This window comes from Protomyctophum parallelum (genome assembly GCF_964188405.1).
Source record: "Protomyctophum parallelum genome assembly, chromosome: 7".
Lineage (NCBI taxonomy): Eukaryota > Metazoa > Chordata > Actinopteri > Myctophiformes > Myctophidae > Protomyctophum > Protomyctophum parallelum.
The window spans coordinates 44,750,095-44,776,574 of record NC_139705.1 but is presented as its reverse complement, the minus strand read 5'-3'; the positions used below and the strand labels follow the sequence as shown (position 1 = coordinate 44,776,574).

The 26,480-nt window shown below is 42.9% G+C and overlaps 2 protein-coding genes across 2 annotated transcripts in view; one reads left to right on the top strand and one right to left on the bottom strand.

Annotated features, from left to right (window-relative positions):
* Positions 1-10,135, top strand: part of LOC310862128 (solute carrier family 26 member 6-like) — a gene marked incomplete at its 3' end in the record, with an annotated part of 39,677 nt that extends 29,542 nt beyond the window's left edge. Inside the window, exons 13-20 of the mRNA XM_083769864.1 lie at positions 1,847-1,916; positions 4,609-4,701; positions 4,901-5,008; positions 5,710-5,785; positions 6,488-6,723; positions 8,826-8,880; positions 9,434-9,615; positions 10,109-10,135. Of these exons, the coding sequence (XP_083625990.1) occupies positions 1,847-1,916; positions 4,609-4,701; positions 4,901-5,008; positions 5,710-5,785; positions 6,488-6,723; positions 8,826-8,880; positions 9,434-9,615; positions 10,109-10,135 (847 nt within the window). The remainder of the gene's footprint in view (positions 1-1,846; positions 1,917-4,608; positions 4,702-4,900; positions 5,009-5,709; positions 5,786-6,487; positions 6,724-8,825; positions 8,881-9,433; positions 9,616-10,108) is intronic.
* Positions 10,136-13,671: 3,536 nt separating this feature from the next.
* LOC310861116 (sodium- and chloride-dependent creatine transporter 1-like) overlaps positions 13,672-26,480 on the bottom strand; it is a 48,657-nt gene continuing 35,848 nt past the window's right edge. The window contains exons 10-14 of the mRNA XM_083768440.1: positions 25,059-25,190; positions 21,879-21,981; positions 20,888-20,988; positions 19,153-19,323; positions 13,672-17,812 (exon numbers count right to left, since the gene is read on the bottom strand). Of these exons, the coding sequence (XP_083624566.1) occupies positions 17,684-17,812; positions 19,153-19,323; positions 20,888-20,988; positions 21,879-21,981; positions 25,059-25,190 (636 nt within the window). The 3' untranslated portion in view covers positions 13,672-17,683. The remainder of the gene's footprint in view (positions 17,813-19,152; positions 19,324-20,887; positions 20,989-21,878; positions 21,982-25,058; positions 25,191-26,480) is intronic.

Sequence of the window (26,480 nt, the reverse complement as noted above, 5' to 3'; positions counted from 1 at the left end):
TCTCCCTCCACGGACGCCTTTTTGGGAGTCAATTATTTCCAATGGAAGAGTGAACATGAACACAGCCTCTGAACGATTTAGCCCCACGGCCACTGAACAAAATATTGGACCCAGTCGCCATAAGCCACGTACTGTATGTCTTATTTTATTCAGAATATTTAGAAACTGAAATGGCTTTTTTCAGAGAGACGCCTTAACCCGTAATAAAGACACGTCACACACGATGGCAAACACATAGGCCCTCATTTATCAACCGTGCGTACGCCAAAATATGGGCGCACGCCGAAATTACCGACATTTTCGGCATTTAACATTTCCGGCAAAGCTTGAAATTGAACTTGAGTAGGACAGATAGTCACGTCTGGTCGGCAGCTGGCGTACGCTTTTTTCTGTCTTACACAAGCGGAGCAGCCTTGTCTGAACTGCTGAGAGGCTGTCACAGGCATCTAAACATATATGTATTCACTCCTAAAATGTTTATATAAAATGTATGTATAATGTATATGGGCTACATGTAAAAAATAAATAAATAAAAATGTTAAGGAATACATGTGTCATGAAATTAGTAGGAGATAAAATCGCGCAATTAAAAACAATGTTGCAAGAGATGCTTAAGCCATTTAAACAGTGTAATAGGCTACATACATGCGAGGATTTGGGCTGTCTGTGCTGAAATATTTCCATGACGGGACGTTGGAGAGTAGGCTATAGTGCAGCAGGGCTGCAGCTCAGCTGCGGAGAGTCCCAACGTGCAGGTATAGCCTACTGTAGCCTAATCTACAGCATGAAGGCCGATGTCTTTCTTACGGTATGTGCAATATAATAAACCCGACGCGTCGCTCGAATGCCAAATGTACCGTGCCAGGCTCCCAGCGCAAGTGGGAACTGCATCGGAGATATAGGTATATTACCCAGCCAGCCCACGCTGCCCACCACCAGCCACATGAGGCTATACTGTTTTGGCTGTACATTCATATAATGACAGTTGACAGCCCGGCCCGGCCACGTTCGACAGTCTATTTAGATTGCCTCGCAGTAGTTAGTCACTGCGACTAACGACTGCGAGGCAATCTAAATAGACTGTCGAACGTCGGAACGTGCATGGTCAGTTGGTCACGGACGGACCACTGTGATAGAGAGAGACAGACAGACAGACAGGACAGGAGGAGCACCTGCAAAACAGCAGCGTGTGTGTGCCTATTTGTTATTTAATTATGGTGAGGCGGGCAGCAATAAGGGAAGCGAAGCGAGAGGAGAAACAGACAGCTTTATTTAATGTGTCATGTAGGTGCGTGCGTGCGTGCATGACAGCAAGGCAAGCGAGGTGAGAGTGAAACAGACATGGTAGGCCTACAACTTTATTTAATTCATGCAGGTGTTCGTTCTTTATTTGTTTAACAACACACCAGTTAGTTGGGCTTGCAAGTTGCGTGTGCGTGCTGTGCGTGTGTATGAGAGAGGGGGGTGAGGCGGGCAGCAAGGCACGGGAGAAACCTATTTTTTCATGTAACCATGGTTTCAGGAAACGTATTGCCGTTGTTCATGTCGCAAAAACGAGGGCGAGGCTTGATTTCTTAGGGCGTGCCAGATCAAATTCAGCCGTGACATTTATTAACGTGAGAACAAAATTAAGGAAGGATCAGCTGTTTGCGATCACTTTATAAATGCCGTGGCGACGTGGGTGTACTACGAAACCTGCACTCGAATCTGTGGCAGATTTTACACTCGATTGATAAATGAGGGCCATAGTGGGTATGTCAATTTTGAGTGACATAACACAACTTCCTTCCTGTCTCTCTCTCTCTCTCTCTCTCTCTCTCTCTCTCTCTCTCTCTCCATTTTCCAGGCCACATTACTCTATACTGGGCCAGGTGCCGGGCACTGAGCTGTACCTGGACACAGACACATATGAGGAGGTGCGAAAACTGAACTCTCAACCGTTTTTCATTTCACAGACAACCAGTTTGATAATGCATCAGGCCAGTCTATGCTGTAACATCCTCAGTGTTTAGTTAACTATGCGAGGGTACGAATGGGTTCCATTTGTACCTCTCAGAGGTGGCAAAGATGCTAATTAAAACAATATATATTTGGGAAAAGTTAAGCTTCAGTTTCAGTCAATTTCAGATCAATAGACCAACCCCAAAGGAGAACAATGCACAAGAACAGCCACGTTGCTGTATAAATGTCATTGACCACCGATTGGTTTTTATTCTGTCACTGTTGCAAGCTGAGGCTGAGTGCTACTGCTAATAGCGAATAGCCTACTGTGGTGGTGGTTGTTGTTGTTGTTGTTGCAGACACAATTGATGAGTCTGTTTTGTAATGAAAGCTTGTGTGCTTCATTGATCACACTCACATGCACATAGTGAGTGAGTGAGTGAGTGAGTGAGTGAGTGAGTGAGTGAGTGAGTGAGTGAGTGAGTGAGTGAGTGAGTGCGTGCGTGCGTGCGTGCGTAGCTCACATCCAGCTCTATTATTAAGAGGAGACCACAATTATTAGACAATTGGTCTCCCACGTGGAATAAATATAATCTTTTGAAGGGCAAAAGGCCAAACCGAAGGCGGCACGCCCCCCCTCAGTTCATGCCTCTGTGAACTTCCTGCTCTGCAAGCAGCAGTTTATAGATTACATTTAGAATACAGTACATCCAGCTACAGAAAACCACACCGATAATAAACACAGACTCAGGCATACTATTACAAAAACATGAACCGTGTTTTATTTGCTAAGTTATTTAGTTTGTTGTTATAATGCTCCTGAGCTGCCGCATCATCAACATGAAACATTTCACCATCAGTGTATCACAATCACATACAAACATACAAAAACAAAATGGTGAGCACGATATCGTCGCTGCCGTGCAGAAACCTGTTATCTCCATATTCTAACTTTTTTAGTTTTTTCGTAAATTAAAACGCTTGATCATACTACAGCGCCACACAAAGGTAACAGATCTATAAGCTCGAAGTGAATCGATGTGTTTTGAGCTTGTAGATCTGCTACTTTTGCTATTTCTCACCCGACAGCTTATTTTAAACCTACATTAATATGAGACACAGTTTCCGCTATCTCTGTATGGATCCCAGTTTACCACTTGTAATGTCATCATGCCACTTACTATTATAGTGTTTATTACACAATTGCCTGAAACACAAGATAGCTCCATGGTGCATTTATGGAAGTGTCTGCAGGCTTATCTTACAAAATGCTGCAAATGTACTGCAGCTATGCTGTAACCCAACTATTCTAGTAGAACGCCCTACAAACAGCCATCAAAAAGTCTCTCTACCCTCCTTCAAAACCGCCATAAAAGAGCCATTTACAACTGGACCTTGCCAAAAGAAATGACCCCCTACTGCAAGAGCAGCCCCATCTTTTCTTTTCAAAATCTTTTTCTTTTGGTTTTATAACAGTATGGGTGTCAAGTCACAGGTTCATAGAAAAAATAATAAAACATCAGATTTTAGTATCAGTGACTGAGGTAATCAAACATACTTTATAAATCACGGAGATCGTGGGCAGACATAATGAAAAGACTATATTATTGTGCAAAACATGCCCCTTCAAGAAAAAGAAAAAACATTTCCCCCCCCCTTCAAGTCCCAATTTAGTAAAGCCAATTCCACAGCCTCTCTACAAGTACTCCATCTCTGCTAACCCCCACAATCAGTCATAGGGAGGGTGAAGAAAGCCTCCCTCTCCTCCGATACCCGGGCCGTCAAGCCACCATCTTCTTTCCATCCGACAGTGACGGGTCTCACTAGGGGGGGGTGTAACGCATGTGGAGGTACACGCTATCCCCGCCTCCTCCCTCCCCTGAACAGGCGCCCTGACGAAATCACTGTTTTATTAGCCACTTAAATGTCATATTTCCTGAACTGGAGAGTACCCCGGGACTTTTTACTACCCCCAGAATAGGGATGCTAGGGTGGTTAGACATGATGACAGGAAACATGAATACTGTACCTCGCTGCTGCCGCTGCTGCTATATCTTATCGTCTCTGTCGGGTGGAAACCTCACATGACCGCTACTTATCAGGATTTAGATTCAAATTCAAAAGTAGCGGATCTACATTTCGAGCTTGTGGATCTGCTACCTTTGATGCTTTGGTGTGACAGACTGTAGTATGATCAAGTTAGTAGGGCGTTAATTTATGAAGAAAATACATTTTGAATAGGGAGTTTCTGAACGACAGCATCGATATACTGTACAGCAGCATACAATGAGGAGACTCAGCAAGATGGCTACTTGCTACAGTATAAACTCACTGTTTCCCAAACACTGGGTCAATACCAACGATTGAGTGGTGGGTCACACGTTTTGAATTTGAATCCTGAAAAGTAACAGTTTTGGACGACTCCGACAGGATCTTGGATAGTTAGCCAAACTTTGGCAGCTGCCAACTATGTTATTGATACATCTGGGATTGGCCATTATTGTTTATTTTGCTAAAGTTTGAGAACCACTGCAATAGAGAGTGGGGAGTGTGGGGGGTGTGGGGTGTGGGGGGAGTGGGGGGGGGGGGTGTATTCCATAAAGTCACATCATACAGTAGGCTACAGCTTCAGAATAGGCCTTATCTGACTCAACACTGTCCCTGCAGGCAAAGCCCATTCCTGGCATCACCATCTTCCGTTCATCCACTACTGTCTACTACACCAATGCAGAGATGTACCTGGAAACCCTGCAAGAGAAGGTGTGTGTGTGTGTGTGTGTGTGTGTGTGTGTGTGTGTGTGTGTGTGTGTGTGTGTGTGTGTGTGTGTGTGTGTGTATGCTGTTCACTATCAATAAAGGCATTAAAAGCCCCAAAACAAATAAACACAAGCCTTCTCTGCCTGTAACTCCCTTGCGTTCATGCTCTTTCTGGTGACTCCTCGCTGCTTGCGTGTTGCAGAGTGGCATCGACATCGGGAAGCTGCTGGAGCAGAAGAAGAAGCACGCCGCAAAGCTCAGACGTCAGCAGGAGAAAGAGAAGAAAGCCAAAGAGGAGGCCAAGGAACAGGTAGGATCTCCTCCACTGCACAAGAAACAGGTAGGATCTCCTCCACTGCACAAGAAACAGGTAGGATCTCCTCCACTGAAACAGGTAGGATCTCCTGCACTGCAAACAGAAACAGGTAGGATCTCCTCCACTGAAACAGGTAGGATCTCCTCCACTGCACAAGGAACAGGTAGGATCTCCTCCACTGAAACAGGTAGGATCTCCTCCACTGCACAAGAAACAGGTAGGATCTCCTCCACTGCAAACAGAAACAGGTAGGATCTCCTCCACTGAAACAGGTAGGATCTCCTGCACTGCAAACAGAAACAGGTAGGATCTCCTCCACTGCAAACAGAAACAGGTAGGATCTCCTCCACTGCAAACAGAAACAGGTAGGATCTCCTCCACTGCAAACAGAAACAGGTAGGATCTCCTCCACTGCACAAGAAACAGGTAGGATCTCCTCCACTGCACGCTCAGTCGCTCACTCATGTCTTGTCTCGCGTAGCCAGACAACTATTCCATCCAATCTCGGAATGCTATATACTGCAGTCCTACAGAGGCTGGAACTATACCTACCACAGAAATATATATATATATATATATATATATATATATATATATAATTTTAGAATTTCCATGATCTGGCTAACAAATGCCTAAATGTGTAGTTATGACGACTCATTTCGCGTATTCACACAGCGGTCATTTTGCTTTTCCAGGGTGGCGGGAAAGACGAACTGAACAAAGACAAATTATCTTCAAAGGAGTCATGGAACCAGCGGACGCGGGTGAATGGTGGGATGTAGATAAGTGTACATCAGTGTTGTTGTCTTTACTGTACAGTGTACATGGATGTATCGTTGCTATCAGGCAGAAACCTCTTATCTCCATATTTGAACTTTTTGTATATGCCCTACTTGATCATACTACAGTACACGTGTCACACAATTGACACGAAAGCAGCAGATCCACAAGCTGGAAACGCAGCGCGAATTGACGTGTTTTTAGCGTGTCGATCGATTACTTTAATTTCTTATTTTTTTGTGGCTTTTGCCTTTATTTTATATTTTTTATGGAGGAGATGGGGGGGAAGACATGCAGTAAAGGCTGTCGGGATCGGGAGTCAAACCAGCGGGGTGCATACTTAGTTTAGACTAATCATTGGTTAGACATGGGTTAAGGTTAGGTTTAGGTATGCTGCCCCGTGCAGGGAGGTTAGGGTTGTAGTTGTAGGACTAATGCCTGGTCTAACCAATGACTAGTCTAAACCAAAAACTGTCTAAACTAAGTACTGCACCCGAACCCGCGGCACACTGCCAGACTGGATTACCAGCCAAGGTGCCTGGACCACTGAGCCATGGCCCAGGCCCGATCTGTTACTTTTGATACTTTTATGAAGGTTTCCACCCGACAGAGACGGTATATGAATGAGTAGCCTTACTAGCCTATGTGACAATAAACAACTCCTCTCCATTCTTGACCGTTCCGCTCCCACAGACATGAAGGAGGAGCAGAGCCAGATGAGTGACGTCGACCTGACAGAGACACCGGCAAACGGCCACGTGAACCTGGCCTTCCGTCACGACGGAAACGTGTCCGAGTCGGACAGCCACGGAGGTGGCGGAGATGACGGAGGTCACGGGGAGAGGGACGGGGCGGTCAGACACAGCGTCATCCTGGACCTCTCCACCACCAGCTTCGTGGACACAGTCACCGTGAAAACCCTAAAGAATGTACGTGTTGTTGCACTCAGGCTTAATCTTTGCAGCAAATTTACATTTTGTTGTAGTAATAGTCTTTCGAATATAATTCCACTTTGGTCATAGTTTAGTCATCTGAAATGTGTTTCTTGTAGTCTAGTTTTAGTTGACTATCACTAAATATCATAAGATTTTAGTCAACTAAATCTAAAGTTGATTTAGTCAACTAAAATGTATTCTGGCAGGCCTTAATCCGGTCATAAGGCCTGATTTATATTTAACTGCATGCTGAAAATAGCCAATCTTCCAGCTATTTTTGAAGTGTGACACCCGTGCGCAAGCATACAATTACTTGGCATAGTACTGGATCTCTTCTCCACTAGTCCCGCCCTAACATTCGTCTAGTTTTTATTTGTTGACGAAATTGTCAATATATTTTGTCATAGTTTTAGTCGGTGTAGCGAAAAGCCGAGCTACAAGTGCAGTATTCACAACCCATGTTTGGTCTGTCGTGAAGCAGAACAAACAACTTGTTTGAGCGATCGCAGGTGTATTTATACTGCGGTGATTGCACCTGGGATTGGCCGGGTGATAATGAAAGGCAGGTGAGGAGGGAGGAGTAGTTGATAATGAGGGAGGATTGATTAAGGTCAGGCGGAAGGAGGTCTCCATCGTTTTTGTTATTTCCATAAGAGAAAGGGGAGAAGAAAGGGGGAGGGGGGAGACGGAGAGAGAGACAAAAAAATAATAATCCATATTTACACATATTACCGTATATCTATCTGGTGCGGTAAGGTAAGATATAAAGGTTTTTAAGCATAGCAGCAGATACACATAGATAAGGTAACTGACATCGGTATATTTCACACTCTGTCTACACTGTATGTGTGTGGCAGTGGCAGGGATTAGTGGAGACTTTCAGAAAAAGTGGATAATTTATCCATTTATGAGGGCCCTATTTTGCATTAAGTCATAAAAAATGACTTAATGCGTCAGAATCATGCCTCTCTCTGTCCCAGGACCACCGTACAAAACAGTGCCCTCTTAGAGAGTGTACAAAATGGTTACTGAAATATACACACAGATTAAAAGGGAGTTTGTGTCACAGACAATAAATGGCAGGCCTGCATGGCGTGCCATGGCATCTTCATGGTAATAATATTCCGATTGTCAGAACGTAATCATAAAGCCAAGGGTAATCAAATTGCAATCATGGTTGCGTGGGCTTTCGGAGCCTTCAGCTGTAGTGGCAGACCCAGTTCCTGTCACTTTAGACCGGTTTAGACCGGCTTTCTGAACAACAATGAGCGTGAGTGCATCCAAGGACTGGAGAGGAGACTATTTCATTTTTTTTATTTAACCTTTATTTAACCAGCAAAAACCACATTGAGACTGAAGTCTCTTTTACAAGTGTGAACTGGCCAAGAGAAGAGGCAAAATAAGTGACACAGCTCTGCCATGAGTAACAATAAATACAAGACAATAACAAACAATAACAAACATGCTCATAAATACAGTAGGCCTACCCACTCAAAGGCAGGAAGGTCAAATAACGCAACCATTAAAGGCTATATTAAAACTAAGCAACGGAATTTGCTATTAGACTAAAAAGTAAGAGCACCAACATTTGCTATACGTCAAAGCGGGAGCAATGTTTGGGAAGTGCGCCCATGGCAATCTTTTTAAAGCTCACCACACTTAAAAAACACAAATTTGTATAAATGGATTATTTTCAGCCCGCTTATTTTTATGTTATTTATGTAACATTTGATTGTTGGTGCTATTAATAAGTTGACCTTGTGATGCAGGACGAACAATGGCTGTCTGTTCACAGAGCAAATGTAATTTAGAAGGGAGGGTTAGAGGGCATACAGTACAAAATGAGGGAGTGTGGAAGACAGGATAACGTCGCTGTTGTGGCAGATACCTCTTATGTCCATATTTTAACATGTTGTGTTTATTCTTAACACGCATGCACGCGTGCGCGCGCACACACACACACACACACACACACACGCACACGCACACGCACACACACACACACACACACACACACACACACACACACACACACACACACACACACACACACAGAAACACTAAATTGTTATTTATTTTCATGGGATTGTCCACAGATTTTCAGAGACTTTGGAGAAATTGACGTGGACATTTATTTAGCAGCCTGCCAAGGTGAGTGACAGATGCACGCTCTGCAGACATGGTAGCTGGTACCCCCCCCCCCCCCTCTGGTCAGACTGAATTAAATGCATTTACCTTTTGGAAAATATCACCATTTAACAATATATATTAAAAAATATATATAGTTTTTTGCATCACTTTTAGATCAGTTTAGTTTTTAGTATGTTATGGAGATTTCTGCCCCACAGCAACGAAATGGAACACTGTTAGTACCCAGAAGCCATCAGTGATGATAATGCAGTCAAGGCTGTCTAGTCGTATCAACTGAAGCTTTGATAATAACGGGGTCCTGAGGGCAGATCCTGACCTCGCATTAAAATAACCCAAACACAAATATTTGTTGCTATAATCAGCTCAGTCTCCCAACCATGCATTCATAAGTTGTAAGCCTGTCCCTCTGTCTGTCTGTGTGTCTGTGTGTGTGTGTGTGTGTGTGTGTGTGTGTGTGTGTGTGTGTGTGTGTGTGTGTGTGTGTGTGTGTGTGTGTGTGTGTGTGTGTGTGTGTGTGTGTGTGTGTGTGTGTGTGTGTGTGACGTCATGGCAGCCTGTGTGGTGGAGCAGCTGGAGCGGGCGTCCTTCTTCTCGGAGTCCGTCTCTAAGAGCAGGCTCTTCGCCAGCATCCACGACGCCGTGCTCCACGTTGTCCGCAGCAGGAGGGGGCGGAGCTTAACGGATGACGTGACCGCCCACCACCATGACGCCGGCGCCGGCGGTAACTGCGTCGTGGTGAGTCGAGTCGCCCATCACTCCTCTCTCACCTCATGAATAATAATTATATATTCCACACCGATGCCCAAACCCCTCTGGCGTTGGTTGACAGCCTCTTCAGTCCTTCTGTCACAATATTATAATAACTCACTAATTCAGTGGTTCCCAAACTTATTCGTGTCAAGGACCCCCACATTGATATATTTTGCAGTGGACCCCCCTCCCCCCCCCCCCCCTTCTGAAAATGTTTTGTGCCAGAGACCCCCAGAAGAGAAGACTTGTGTAAAATAAATTACACAAATGTGAGCAGATGTACAAGCTTGTAAATCTGCTATTTTTGAATAGCCAACATATAACTGGATACATTAAATTAAAGTGATTGTGATGCTGTATTAACTAATTTTGCTGATGGGGACCCCCTGGAACCCCCCGCCCCAGGCCAGGACCCCCAGGACCCTACTATGAGGACCACTGCCACTAATATTGTTCCCCATCCTCTCTTCATTCACAGGACATCTCCTGCATCACCAAGCTGTGACCAACAGGGGTCAGTCAGACGGCCGGTCCTCTCGCCCATCTCCCCCCTCTCCTCTCCTCTCCTCCCTCCCCCGGTCGGTCACTGAGGAAGGAGTGAGGAGAACGACACCCCCCCCCCCCCCCCCCCACCCCACCCCCGGCGGACTGGTTGCCATAGAGACATTTGGAGCAGGGAGCGCAGCCGTTGCTTTGGCAACAGGGTTTTTTATTTATTTGTATGATATCGCCGAATGAAATACTCTGGCGAGGCACTGCTGCTGCAGCCCTCCGTCCGTTTTAGAGAGTGAGAGGGTGGGGTGGTGGGGGGGTAATGATGGGCCAGAGTCACACCGGACTAACAGGACTCTGTATGTATAGTGCGTGGGGAACAGAATAGAGAGTAAGTGTGAGGTTGACTGTAAGGGGAGAGATTTGAGGCTGTGTCCGAAATCGCTTCAGTCATTCACTCAGCTCTCCCTCCCTGCTCACACTGTGTAGGAGAGATATATCACGTTGCTGTCTGGCAGAAACCTCTTATCACAACGTTTTGTTTCCCCCCCCCCCCCCATAAATGAACGCCCCTATTTGATCATACTACAGCGTAACATACTGTGAAAGTATCAAAAGTAGCAGATGCGCTAGCTTGAAATGTGGCGCGAAGCTTGCCAGTCTGCCACCTTTTTTTTGTAATCCTGAAAAGTAACAGTTTCGGACATACGGTATGAGGTTTTGAGTCAAAGACGATATAGTGAACTCATTGGATTAAAAAAAAAAGAAACAACACTTTTAAACACTTTTCGGCGATAATGTCGTCAATGCTGCCGCGCAATTAAAGTGTGTGATGAACAATGTCTGCATTTTTCTTTCAGCGCAAAGCACCATGGTAGGTAGTCTTTTTTGCAATAGTTACCATCGGTTGTTGACGCCTATTTTTCAGTCTACAACATAACATAGTTATATAATGATCACACTATACATTTGGACACTACAAAGTGGCATAATCACTACAGTGCACTATAATAGTCAGTAGGGAGTGAATTCATAATCACTATAGTGTGTACCAAAAACTCCTGGAGGGGGCGTCAACATATGTGCGGCCGCCATACTTGTTGGCTTGTCTGGTTTGTTTACATTGAGCGACTATCCGGTGTGCTTGTATACGTTCTTTTTTTAAACTGACCTCACAATGGTGTAGACTTGCTCAGTAAATAAGTGCCACAGCAGGTCACGTCGAGGGAATGAGCCAGAAAACGGAATTAGATGTTCAGCTTTCCAGCATGGAGACAGCACCAAGCCCACAAGAATGGCGCCGCTAGCTTTTCAGACGCTGCCCCCCTCTTGGTGACATACACGTTTTTACACCCTATAGTGCACTATAATAGTCAGTAGGGAGTGAATTTATATTCACTATAGTGCACTATAATAGTCATTAGGGGGTGAATTTATATTCACTATAGTGCAGCGATTAAAATAGGGTTCATTCTGCATCCCAAAACGCAGTTTATAGGCCTACTGTAGTTAAGGGACGCAATAAAACAACGAACTCTGCATCCACGGGATGTAGTGTTTTTTATTCTAGTTTATTTCGCTAGCTTTTTCTAATCATTTCTTCTTCTGTTTTCTACATGAATATAAGCACATTATAACCATATAAAATGAAATGGGAGTTAATTGCTGCAATTTGTAAAAATGGCAAAATATGACTCCTAACGTCGTTGAAGTGGGACTCATAAAATGTCCCTGGGACTCAGCTATAAAAGAATCCCGGGACTCATTACATTGAAAACCTATTTACATCACTGATAGTGCACTATAATAGTCAGTAGGGAGTGAATTCGCACGCAGCCTTGAGACTAATATTGGGGAGGAGGTGCTATTGTGATGGGGCCAAGACGGTCGGTCTATTAAAGAATACTCTCTGTTGTGTTCTGGAGAGAATGCCGTTTGCCAACCAGTCACTTTTACTGCGGTTACTGGGGTTTAACCCATTCTGACCTGAGATCAGATTCTAAAAATGTCTTCTACATCCTGACAGTTTTCTGACAAAGCTATGTCAGTCGTTCTTTGATTTTTCAAAAATAGCAGACCTACAAGCTCTTAGCGCGCCACTCTACTCTTGTAGATCTGCTATTTTTCAATAATATAGCAAATAAAGCATAGCATAATGCTAACACCAAAAGGGGTTCCCGCCTAAAAGGGGTTTAAGTGGTTTTCTGCTTATTTTTTCTGCTCTGGTCTCATTTACTCCAGTATAATATCAGCATTAATTGTCACGTTCCGGCACAAACCTCTCCATATTTCGACTTTTTCTATATACCTATATATATAGTTTTTAATGCAAATACAAGATCGCTTGCGCTCGCATGTCCGGAGACCTGGAGCAGTCGCTGCCGTGTATTCCTAGAACCTAAACCTAGTCTTAACCTCAGTAAAACTACGACTAACCCTAACCTTATTCCTAACCTAAACCACAGCAATACAAGAACTGCTGCGCTCGAGCCTTCCAGTTTAATACTTATACCATTAATGCCCTGCTTCATCATACAAGTGTCTAACAAAAGTAGTGAAGTTTGTAGATAGGCTATTTTCACAGTTTTATAAAAGACAAATACAAAAAATAGCCATTAGAGAGGTTTCCACTCCGAAAGCGATTATATGCAGTATATTGTAATGGAGGTAATTTTTCAAAATGAGCATATTTATAGGCGTTATTCACACATAGCTGATGCTTCAGACGTCTTGCTAGCTAGGCTGCCTGCCTTCTATTTCAGCCAGGGATCCTGGTCCAATCATCTGTTGTCATCACTTATCTGTCAGCTGACTGTGAAACTGTGAACACTTTCTGTACTAGAAGTAGCTTTGGAATATTGTGTTTTGTTTGTGGTTTTTTTGCACTGCTAAATTTTTGTACGAGTAAAAGATAAAAGCATGAATAGATATTAACCCATTCTGACCTGAGATCAGATTCTAAAAATGTCTATTACATCCTGACAGTTTCATTATTAACCCCATTCTGACCTGAGATCAGATTCTAAAAGTGTCTATTACATCCTGACAGTTTCATTATTAACCCCATTCTGACCTGAGATCAGATTCTAAAAGTGTCTTCGATTTTTCAAAAATAGCAGACCTACAAGCTCGTATCGCGCCACTCGGTGGCGCGATATGAGCTTGTAGATCTGCTATTTTTAAATAGCTAAAGCACGACACGATGCTAACACCAAAATGGGTTCCCGTTCAGAATGGGTTAAACTTGGCATGTGATTTGGCTGCTCTGCTTTGAGACTGTACCTGTACTGTACCTATACGCTGTAGTGTGGACCTACTGTAGCACATCTCCTTGACTGTATTGTCTATCGCAGCACATTTACTGGAATAAACCAAAACATCTGTCTACAATTATAAGTGTATATTTGTAAAATAATAATAATAAAAAAAAATCTGATTACAGAAAATAATGCAAATACATGAACATGCAGTATATTCTATCTGTTAAAAGTATAACCCCCCCCCCCCCACACACACACACACATTTGTTTTAATAATAACAAAAGTACATAGTTTTCCATCTCGTCTTTTATTGCGTCTTTCTTGGCATCATGTCTCTTTCCCCTCCCATCCCTCTCTTCTCTCCTTCTTCCTCTCATTGACCTTCCATTAGGAAGCTTCTCTCCGTAAAACAAGATGACACTGATGGAGGTCTGGGTTGTGTAGTTACCTTTGTGACGATGTAACTCCCAAGTATTGGAGGAAAAAAATTAATATCATGACTGAAATGTTCCAGTCAGTCCAAATCCTAATCTGTGATGTGTGAAATTAAACGAGCCATTTCCTTAACAATTAACACAATATAACACAATATGTAGAATAACTACTGTATGTTTACGTATTATCCTTCTAAACCTACATATGTTCCTGCTCTTCTACAGCCAGCAAGTCGAAGGAATTGCAGATTGAGGCTTTCACCTTTGCTTTTATGAAATATCCGAGATCATTAGGGTTTATGTATATAGATGCTTGTTCTGAATATATATTCGAATGCTCGTTTGACCACTTCAAATAATCATTAATCTTAACCGAAAATAGCCTGCCTCCTGTGAATCGTTTTATTTTCATTTAATTAATTTGTATTTATCTTTTTACAATACTAGGAGTGAGCTTGTCGAGTAAGGTTGTCGATCTTCTATATTTGGTCCACGACATGTTTCCAAATGACTGAAATCAGTCGCGGTGACTGAGAACTTTAATCCATGCGGATTAAAATGTTTTGATATTCCAAAATCGTCTCGTCGTTGATTTAACATTGCATAGTGAAACAGCTCTCAAAATCCACTCTTTACGCACATAAACAAATGCAACAAAAGCTGATTCTGCCAATACAGTATAGGCCTATTAGAATTATAAGTATTGAAGTCAAGATATGTTGATATTTATATTTGGAGTTACATCATGGCAAGGTAAGCACACAACCTCTACCAACGTGTAACGTTGCTTTAAGGTGGAAATACTGCTTATCATCCCCTCAGCAATAATAGTGTTGACACTGATTCACAGACAGACCCACATGATACACTGACTGGACACATAAGTTAGTTAATGATAATAATACACACACCTGGAAGTGTTGTTGATGTGTTTGTGGGTATTTTCCAGCTTGTTTGCACATTGTTACAAATGGAAGTTAGTTTTGTACAGGTAATACAATGGGTAGTATACAGTTGGTAGAAAACAGTGGCCATCATGACTCATGAGTCAGGGGTCTTCAACATTTTTCAGCCCAAGGACCCATTAGCTGACACACACACACACACACACACACACACACACACACACACACACACACACACACACACACACACACACACACACACACACACACACACACACACACACACACACACACACACACACACACACACACACACACACACAATACACACAATACACACTACTTAGTAAACTTGACCATTCACTCTGTACTTGGTAGGCACTCCTTTCCCTCTACATCAAAACCCTGTGCTGAAAATGGCCGATCTACAAGCTCACGACAACGCCTCGCTCTGTGAGCTTATATGTAGATCAGCTATTTTGGGCTAAAGTTCTCCTCCGAACAGGGATGCTATAGAGTTAAAAAAAAGAAAAATAAATTTCACACAAAGATTTGGCGGCCCCCCTGTAGAAACTCTGAGGACCCCCCTAGGGGTCCCGGACCCCCTGTTGAAGACCCGTCACCCCTGCGTGATGTCAATGGGACACTTGCTACCGTGCTCTCCAAACAAACGCAAACCCATCTCGTAAACACAGGTACACTCGCTCACGTACACTATAGTCTCATACTGTACATACACACACGCACGTGCTGAAAAACCCCACGTTCATAACAGAAAACGATGTCTTTGCAAAAGATCTGTCAGTTTATTCTACATTCATTCAGCACCAAATGACGTGTGGGGGCGTTGGTTTGAGATGGACGGGGCTGGCTGATAAAGACACTCAGACGGAGTGGGAGTGGAGGGAGAGTTGAGCCCGCCCGATGCTCAATTTTCTGCGCAATGCAATCCCGCCGGAGAGGTCTAAATTATAGACCAACGATTGCTGACGCTTTTGAGCGATATTTTGTAAAGAAAAGTGCAAAAGAATCCATTTTGGGGAAAAGTTTCGATTTGATTAGTTTCTTTTTTTCCTTTTTTTTCAACATTTCTGAAGATTATTATAATTCTTTTTACAATTGCCTGCCTAGAATGACCAGATTTTAACCCAATAAAACTGGGAAAAGCATCTGTCATTTTAGATTTTAGCCGACTTGTGCCGATTCTTAACCAATAAGAAGGCTGATTCTACAAATGCCTTAAAAAACAGCAGATATACACAAGCTCACAGCACGTCACTTCGTACCGCATTACCAGCTTGTACATCTGATATTTTGATATTCTTGAAAGAACTACTGGTTTAGAAGGCATTTGTAGAACCGACCTTCTTATCGGTCGAGAATCGGCACGTCGGCTGCAAAATTGCACATACTACCCATGTGAAATAACAATGACCCAAAAAGTCACATAATGGCTGATTATCATATGTAGGCTATGGGTCTGGCTCTAGTGGTGGTGGTGGGGGGGGGGGGGTAGTGGATACTGCAGCTACACTGGACATCACATCACACTCACAGGACAAGACGAGACAGGACAGCACTGAGGCAGGAAGCGGAGGGGGTGGAGAGAGTCCAGAAAGCAGAGCCCAAGGGAGGGAACGTGTTGTTGTGATGTTTTTAGGGCTGTCGCAATTACGACGATTAGTTAGTTGCTCAAATACTTGTGATTAACGAATTCATTGTGTTTGTGTGGTCGAACAATTTGGATTATTATGAATACAAATTTGGCTTTAAGGCTTCGTATGTTAAAGTTGCACAGGGCAGATATGCGTATTATATAAAAAACTTTCATATTTAATAAGCTTGGTATTATTTCTTATATTCTTATATTTTTAATGGAAAGGAGTATGAGGATTATGCAAAACATAATTGTCTCAAATTTGTCACAGGCCTTGTTGCGTTGTGACGGTTTGTGGTTGGTGGGAGTTATTTTCGAGTCTCATCTTTGATCCATTTCATCCAGGGATTTTTAAATATATATATTATTTTAAATAGATTTTGCTTCTTCTACTAGGCTAGTGCAAAGCTATACGTATTGCATGTGTGTGTGTGTGTGTGTGTGTGTGTGTGTGTGTGTGTGTGTGTGTGTGTGTGTGTGTGTGTGTGTGTGTGTGTGTGTGTGTTAGGGTTGCATGATATTGACATGTTATGCGATAATGCCCATGGTCATATTTAGCAAAAATTATAAACAATATTATTTGGCTGCTGCAGTAGTGGCATGTCAAAAACTATGAAATAGGAGTGGGAGAAATTTGTACAGTGCCGTAAATACTGTATTTTGTAGCTGTGTGTCCAAAACGGTTACGTTTCAGGATTCAAATTCAAAAATTTAAAGTAGCAGATCTACAAGCTCAAAACATGTCGCCTCGTGTCCGTTCCACACTTGTGGATCTGGTATTTTGAATGCTTTTGCGTGACGCTGTAGTATGAGGGCGTTAATTTACCAAAAAAACCCACAAAATGTTTGAATATGGAGATAAGAGGTTTCAGCCCGACAGCGACATTGTGGCATTGGTTCAGAGCAACATATTGTGGAAGAAAATGAATAGTGCTGCAGCTGGGAGTTCAAAGGGAAGGCCGTATAATAGGACTGAAACTAGCCATTATTTTCTTAGCATTTATTCTATCCATTTACTTTTTGGAGAGTTTTGCTCAGCATCATTCAAGTCAAGTCTAAAGCTGTGTTAATTTTTCCCACCAACGTGGTTGGCACGTAATACTGTACAATACTGATGTGATGACATATACCATGCATCCCTAGTGTGTGTGTGTGTGTGTGTGTGTGTGTGTGTGTGTGTGTGTGTGTGTGTGTGTGTGTGTGTGTGTGTGTGTGTGTGTGTGTGTGTGTGTGTGTGTGTGTGTGTAACGATAAAGGGGGGCCCTTGGCTCTGTGTTCTGGGGCTCGGCTCAGCTCAGCTCAGCTCAGATGACGCTCTCAAACAGCAGTGTGCTCTTGCCTCCTGCAGGGGGCAGCAGTTTGGCCTCAGACTCAGGCGCCAGGTACTCCAGGTGGTGTCTGCCCCACACCGGGGCGGTCAGGTGCTGCCACCGCTAGAGAGAGACACACAAACACGCACACGCACGCACGCACGCACGCACGCACCCACGCACGCACACACGCACGCACGCACGCACGCACGCACGCACGCACGCACGCACGCACGCACGCACGCACAGACAGACAGACAGACAGACAGACAGACAGACAGACAGACAGACAGACAGACAGACAGACAGACAGACAGACAGACAGACAGACAGACAGACAGACAGACAGACAGACAGACAGACAGACAGACAGACAGACAGACAGACAGACAGACAGACAGACAGACAGACAGACAGACAGACAGACAGACAGACAGACAGACAGATGGATTAAAGTTAAATAAAATGTGTTTCCTAAACAATTAGCACAGTATGTATGTAGACTTTTTGTTTTTGTAATGTTCTAAATATTGTCCATACTGTTCTATATACAGCCAACCAGTTGGGGAAATCACTGATTTAGGCTTTAACCTTTGCTTTTATTAATAACTATTAATTATCCAAGACCGTTTTATGGAAGATGCTTCTGAACATGTATTCTATTGCTAGTTTGACAACTTCAAACACTTTCTTCCTAAAATAACTAACAATCGTCTTCTATTTTGGGTGCAAAACATGCTTCCATTGAAGACCAAATGACTGATTCCTCAGAATGCCATAGAAGGGATTGTAAGCTGTCTTTCTGGACTGGAGAGTTCAGCACCATATTCTAGTCTCTTCTAATGAGTAATGAATCTGATAAAACCATGTGAAAACATGGCAAACGCCTGCACTCAATTCCACAGTATTAATAAAGACCAGAGCCTTTTCCATCATAGCCCCCAAATTATGGAATGCGCTCCCCCCCCAAACTGGCCCCCTCAATTGAGACCTTTAAATCCCACCTAAAGACCCACCTCTACACCTTGGCTTTTAACCCCGGTTGAGTTTCTATGGTCCATATGTTTTGTATCCGTTTTGTATTTTCCGTGTGTTTGCTGTTGTTCTCTGTGTTTAGCTACAGTGTATTTAGTTTTATTCTTCTGTACAGCACTTTGTAAACTCTGAGTTGTAAAATGCGCTTTATAAATGAAGTGGAGTGGATTGGAATATTTCACTCTTGAAACGGACCCAACGTGGGTCCGTACGGGTTCCAATGTTTACATTCTCACAGTTAAATTAACACTGTCCTGGGGGTCGTAACCCAAGGAGACGGATTCCTTCTGACTATCAACAGCTGAAAACAGAAACACACACGCACACATGCACAGTGCACACACACACACACACACACACACACACACACACACACACACACACACACACGCACACACGCACACACACTCACACATACACACACTGACCTCTCGCAGAGAGCCTTTGCAGCGCAGTAGTTTGTAGAGGACCGTAACGGGGATACAGAGCATGGAGGACAGGGCCAGAGCCCAGCCCAGCATCTCTCCCCACCAGGGGTAGGTGTACACCGTGTTGTAGGTGAGGGGCTTGTAGTTCATCACATGGAACAGGAACACTCCCTGTGCAAAGCAACCGCAGCGGCAAAAGGTCAAGTTTTTTATGTGCATGCAACAGTGGACACAAAGCACTTGACAACCAACCAGCACTTCAAACAAATAGATGCTCCTGGTCAAATATTACTCAATTACGAGCAAAGGAGAATTCAGGAGAACTTAAAGGGGAAAACCAGCCATTTTCAACATTTTACTATGTCATTAATAGCTGTTGTGTGGAAATAATAAAAAAAAGTCCCCCCATTTTGTGTTTCCTAGAACTGTAATTATGAAAATAATCATTAACATGGTGAAACACATTTTGATGACATCATCAAGATGTGTTTCACCATGTTAATGATTTTTTTCAGACAGCTCTATAAGGTACATTAATGACATAGTAAAATGTTGAAAATGAGTGGAATGCCCCTTTAAGTACGGGAGTAGCATATGCTTTTAAGTATTCAAAGTGCTTTAAAAATAAAAGCTTCCAAGAAGACTGTCACGGGGCAACCCGTGCCCTATAGACACTAGAAGACTCCACAATGTGAAACTGAACATTACAAACGCACACTGCACAGCTGCTCCCATTAATTGACTGTCATCAAGCTCCTTGGAGGTGTGGCTATGTGTAGCGTCATATACTGTACTACTTATCGGTGTTGCCTAATGCTATCATAATTGTTTTGTGTTTGATGTGATGCCTGGGAAAACATTCAGACTCTAAATGTGTAATTGTATACAGTAGTTGGTCTAACTCATGGGTCATGGTTTACCTTGTTTGAGTAGATTGGTCCAATTACTAATCATTGTGGGTGGGGTCTCACCTGGTATATAAGGGAGGCTTGTGGAAACGTTTGGGGGGGGAATCAGTTTAGCTTGAGACTAACAAAGGAGACAACTCCAGGGGAGAGCTGCCAGGGCCAGGAAGGCATAGCCTGTTTTCAGTTTCTTAAGTTCTTGGTTTGTTGTTTTTCCTTAGTTGAGTGGTCAAGTGTTTTCTTACTTTCGGTTATTTGAAAGTGTATTGTCAGTCTTATTTCGGGAAGTATTATTTTTGCCTGCACAGTCAAATCCAGCATGGGTCGGTCACTTTGTGTAAATGCTGAAAGAATTTAGTTTACTTAAAGGACGACTTCACTCATTTTCAACCTACGTTCATATAATTGGTCGTCCTCAGTACTCACTAACGCTGATGATAATAGGGCACCATTCTTTTCATACTCTGTCTGTCTGTGTATTTTATATTAACGCGAGAACGATGGCTTACAGCATACAGACTTTCCAGAAATAGAAAGCCTGCCGTTTCTATTCGCTTGGACTTCCCATGTATGATGTCACTGGTAGGCGGGTTTCTGAACCGTCCACAGTCCTCCTCTCAGACACAGAGTGAGTAGACAAAAACTGTATCATATTCCTGAGGACCAATTATATGAAGATATGTTGAAAATAGGTAAAGTTGTCCTATAAGTGCAGTACTCAAGTAAAATTTACTTTGTTACTGTCCACCACTGTCACCCCCCCCCCCCCCACACACACACACACACACACACACACACACACACACACAAACATAAAGCGTAAAACCTACCGCACAGACAAGGGGCGTGATGTAGGACCAGCACCACTTCATGTAGGGTAAGGGCCGATAGCCAATCATACGAGCCACGTCATCCATGAAGCGATCAGCGCCTGGCAGAGGGAGACAAAATGTGGTTTGATGACAGCACGAGAGTCCTGCTCCCCTCTCAGTGAAGGAGGATGAGCCGCAACCAGTGTATGCCTCCCCATAAACCCAGGACAACCAGTGTGTGCACCTGTGTGTGTGTGTGTGTGTGTCTCCCCATAAATCCAGGTGAACAAGTGTGTATGCCTCCCCATAAACCCAGGTGAACAAGTGTGTGTGTGCCTCCACATAAACCCAGGCCAACGAGTATGTGTGCCTCACAACTTACAATTTAGGCATTTATTTAGGCATCTTAAACCCGGGCGATTTACAGTAACACGAGGTAATACATTGTATTACCTCGTGTTACTGTAAATCACCCGTAATACATTGTATTACCTCGTGTTACTGTAAATCACCCTGGATTGCATTCGATACTAATATCAAATGCATAGAAATAGAAGTCTAGAATCATAGGTAAACCAATAAGTTGTAACAGTATAATATTTAAAAAAAGCTAATCTGTACATTGAAACTATATGATGCCAGGTCAATAAAAGAACCTGGCATCCATCTAAATGACATTTTAAAGGTATATTCAGTGATTTCGCTCAAAAAACCTTAGGTTTCGTTTTTGGCTGTGGGACCCAGCCTTTCGTCCAATCAGGATAGAGAGTCAAAAACGAAACCTAAGGTTTTTTGACCCCCAGGGGTTAACTGGGGACAGGGAGGAACTCCTTATATGGCCAGCACACTCTATAGTAGGGAGGATTATCACAACAAAACAAAAAAATAAGTGATATTTGAATTAAGTGAAATCACTGAATATACCTTTAAACCTTTGCATAAGACTGTAAGGTCGTCAAGGCTTGGGCAAGTGCTAGCGGGCTAAGGTGGAGTCTTCAGACTGACTCACCATAAACCCAGGCGATCACCACACACTCCCAGAAGGCCTGCCACAACAGAGTGATGCCACTGGCAGAGTAGTAGTCGAATAGATGGAACACGTACATCCCTCCCTGGGAATGACACGACCACAACAAAGAGGACGCAGGTTAGTCACAGAGGTCCACTTTCACATGACGTCTCTGTCGGGTGGAGACCTCATTATGTTCAAAAGTGTTACTTTTCAGGGTTCAAATTAGAAAATCCGACATAATTATGTATCAAAAGTATCAGATCAACAAGCTGAAAACGTGGTGTCGGGCAGAAACCTCTTATCTCAATATTCAGATTGTGTTTTTTCGTCAATTAACGCCCTCCTTGATCATATTACAGCATCACACAAAAGCATCAAAAGTAGCAGAGCTGCAAGCTCTAAACGTGGCGCGAAGCGCATCTTGAGATTGTCGATCTGACACTTCTGATGATTTTTTCTATTTTTACTTTTTTCAATTTGAATTCTGTTATGGACATATGAGGTTTCCAACCGACAGAGACGATTTGCTATTTGTGATTTTGCGTTCATGTTGTCGTACAGTATATGCGGTCAAATATATCATGTCCAGCTGGTGATAAATACAAATCCAATTGCACAGCTGCATACTGAATAATCATACTATACAGCACAGTGTAATAAAATGCATATGCAAAGTGAGAAGGGGTAGGCTGCAGACGTTGCAGTTTTCACGACCCTGCTGCCCCTGACTTTATCAGAACATTTGTTTATGATAACATTATAGGCGAGAAATAAGCCATGCACTTGCCCAATATGGATTCCTTTCACATTTACAATGGCTAGTTTAAATGTTTTTTGTTAACAATGTTCAGGGGCAGAAATAACATTCCATTTAAACATTTCAATAACGTGGACGTCGGGGTCGACTCATAATAAGTACTAAATGTGCAATTTGGAAGTAGATCATAACGGATTCCCACCGTATCGGAATGAATGGCGCTGAGTTGGGCAGTGCAGCCATCACACCGTTGGGTAATGGGCACTCGCTCAGCTAGCGCCTGGCTCGGACGGGCCCCATGAGGGCCTCAAGCCTGCTTCTGTCAGCACGATCTGCATTGTTTTCAAGTGATGTGAAAAGTGATCAGAATGCGAAATAAGAGATTGATAGAGATGGGTTACGCCGTTGCGGTCTTCCTGTTTTGACTTTGTGCTATAATAAGCTGCTCAACCCCTCGTCGTATTAATAGTTATTTCAGTCCGGGTCGTGAAAAGTGCCTGTGCTAAACAGGCCTGCAGCCAGCGCCCCCTATAGTTACAACTGTTACAACATTAGCATCTTTTAAACATTAAATCTATCAATTTCATACCATGTACATGATATATGATACTGACATGACACTGACATGATACTGACATGTTACTGAAATGATACTGACATGACACTGACATGGTACGGACATGATACTGACATGACACTGACATGATACTGACCTGTTACTAACATGATACTGATATGTTACTGATATGATACTGACATGTTAAACATGATACTGACATGATACTGACATGATACTGATATGTTACTGACATGATACTGACATGATACTAACATGATACTGATATGTTACTGACATAATACTGACATTATACTGATATGATACTGACATGATACTGATATGATACTGACATGATACTGATATGATATTAACATGATACTGATATGATACTGGCATGATACTGATATGATATTAACATGATACTAATATGATACTGACATGCACTTTATTGAATGCACTACATGTGATTTAAGCTTCACATTTCCTGTAGATTCCCCTTGCAGCATGAGCACTTGTGTGGTTGTTTCTATAGAGGGTATGCGCATGCTTAAAGTGAATGGCACATCGAGTGGCAAAGCAACATGCAAAGTGAGTTTAACATTGTTTAATGTTGTTTAATGCAATCAGATATGACTTTTCTGTGTGGATGTATGGGCTGTCAAGGCCAGAAAGTTGTTTTTTGCCACTCAGTAGGCATTCCTGCATAACTTCCTGGTTTGATGATGATGTCACGCGCATACCCTCTATTGCACACAGACAATATGTTAGTGGACATACATGACATGGGGATTTTAACATATTTTCAGGCTTTTTTTGCTTTTTTATTTTCCATTCTTTACTACTTCTCTTTTCACTCCTTGATCTGCAAACATGAAAGCCTGCATAAACAGTGTGACCTCACATTTACCTACATTTAACTGTAACTGTGTTGTGACAATACGTTGATTGATTGATATGTTCTTCTCAGCCATGCATGATGTTGCCAAACACAACAAGCTACTTCAACTGTACTAGGGATGCCAGAAAGTGACCATCAGCCAAATCGAATAATCGACAGCTCTGCCGATTAAATAATCGATTAATATATTATGCACATGCCGTGGTCACATAACCATTATATGTTGAGTGCATGCTTTGATGGTTACAGTTTTATAATCAGTTTTGATGAGTAAACCTTTGTGGAGATCTTCTCAGTTCTCATTGTATGCTAGTTACTGCCATTCAGGATGGAAAATGAAATCCATTTGGATTTGGGGAGAAGTAGTTTCTGGTATGAAGTACTTGATATAAATAGAAAACCTTCAGTTTACTAGTCTACACTCTACTCTTCAACTGCCTTCATTTAATCTGATTGTCTGTCTGGCAGGCACTTAACAAGCCATCGTTAACTGTGTCTGTTAGAGAGAGGGGCAGAGAAGAGTGGCTTTGCTCAACTTGATTTATACTTATATTCTTCACTCTGATGAAGGTACATGTTCGATATATCATGCAGCCTTACTTATTAGCCTATATTTTGGCATTTGGTGTTCCACGGATAAATATTGTGGAAAATCTCTTTCTTATTATTTGTTTTTATATTATGGTTTGTTGATGCAGTAATGCGATTTCATTCTTTTTTTGTTTGGGTATTAGGAAAGATCTTAAAAGTTATCACCAAAAAAATTAAATCATGTGGGGACCCACCTGGGGGTCCCGATCCACAGGTTGATAACCACTGGTATAGAGGAGAAGTGGAGTATTGTTGAGTACAGTTGCAAGATTATGTTTATCATCCTATTCTAATTCTAGTATATTGCAGTGGCTGCAACCGTCGGGACCAGGATTCTAACGTCAGGGCCGGGAATGGAATGGCACAGCGTACCTCAGTGACCATGGACAGGTCGATGAAGAAGCAGGTGACGCAACACATGGCCACCACCACCTCGCGCCGCAGCCGGGATTTGGGAGGAAGCATGTCCAGGATCCCTGTTATCAAGCCCTCGACCCCAACAAACTGAGAGAGAGAGAGAGAGAGAGAGAGAGAGAGAGAGATCTGAGTCAGAGAGGTCAGAAGGAGTTGATGACGGGATAATTACAGCAAATATAATTTCTGCGTTTGTTTCCTACATGGCACTGCGCACAGACTGTAGCCAATGTGATTAGAGAGACAGAGAGAGAGAGTGAATGAATGGAGCAGACAGTTAGTCTCTATGTGAATCAGACAGAACCACATTGATGAGTCTCTACAATGGGAAGAAAATACTGGCCGAGTCATAAACACACAACGCACAAGCTGCAAACACTGCAACTGTTGAAAGGTCTGGAATGTTTGTGTAGCTATAGTGTGTGTGTGTGTGTGTGTGTGTGTGTGTGTGTGTGTGTGTGTGTGTGTGTGTGTGTGCGCACACGTCAGAGAGAGAGAAAGAGAGAGTGTGTGTGTGTGTGTGTGTGTGTGTGTGTGTGTGTGTGTGTGTGTGTGTGTGTGTGTGAAGGAGTGAGGGAGGGAGTGGGAAACAGAGGCTCATCGATTACAGAGTGAATGGAAAAAGGGAGGAGAAAGGAAGAGAGGGAGGTGTGGAGGAGTGTTTGGGCTCAATCAGGCCTATTAGATTATGATACAGCTTGTGCAAAGTTGACATTTTGGCCTGTGAGTGTCGCTAGAGTAAATGTCATATGCGGGTCACTGAAGTGATTATGGTTCATCCATCAGGTTTCATGAGATTTATTCAGCCCATTCAGCCAGTCATTTGAGATCATGTTGGTGAACGTATGATGCTTAAATGTATGTATGGCAGACACTACGTGTCGCTGAAATGCGAGCTTGTAGGTCGGCCATCTGCGGCGCTCAACACATCATTGACTGTTGCGACACGCTTTGTATGACAAAGTAGGGCATTAAATGTATGGAAAGAAAACATAAAAAAAGTATGAAATACAAAGGATGAGGTACAAAGTTCCTAACACTAATACAAACACAGGAACAAGAATAAACTAGGGAACACTAGGAGCAAGAAATAACACTAGGACTAGGAAAATACAGGGACTTACGGGGAGCTAAACAACACTGACAACATTTTACGACGAACAAAGAGCTGAACACACAAAGGCATAGACATATAGACAAGGGATAACTAGACACAGATGAACACCACTGACAATCAACACTGGGATAGGCTGGGGAACCAAGGGGACACAGGTGGAAACACTGGCAATCACAGGACTAGTGAGACAAGACAGCAACAGAACTACAGGGGCAGACAGGAAGGCACAAAACAAGACTACAAAATAAAGGTTCACAGTGTAA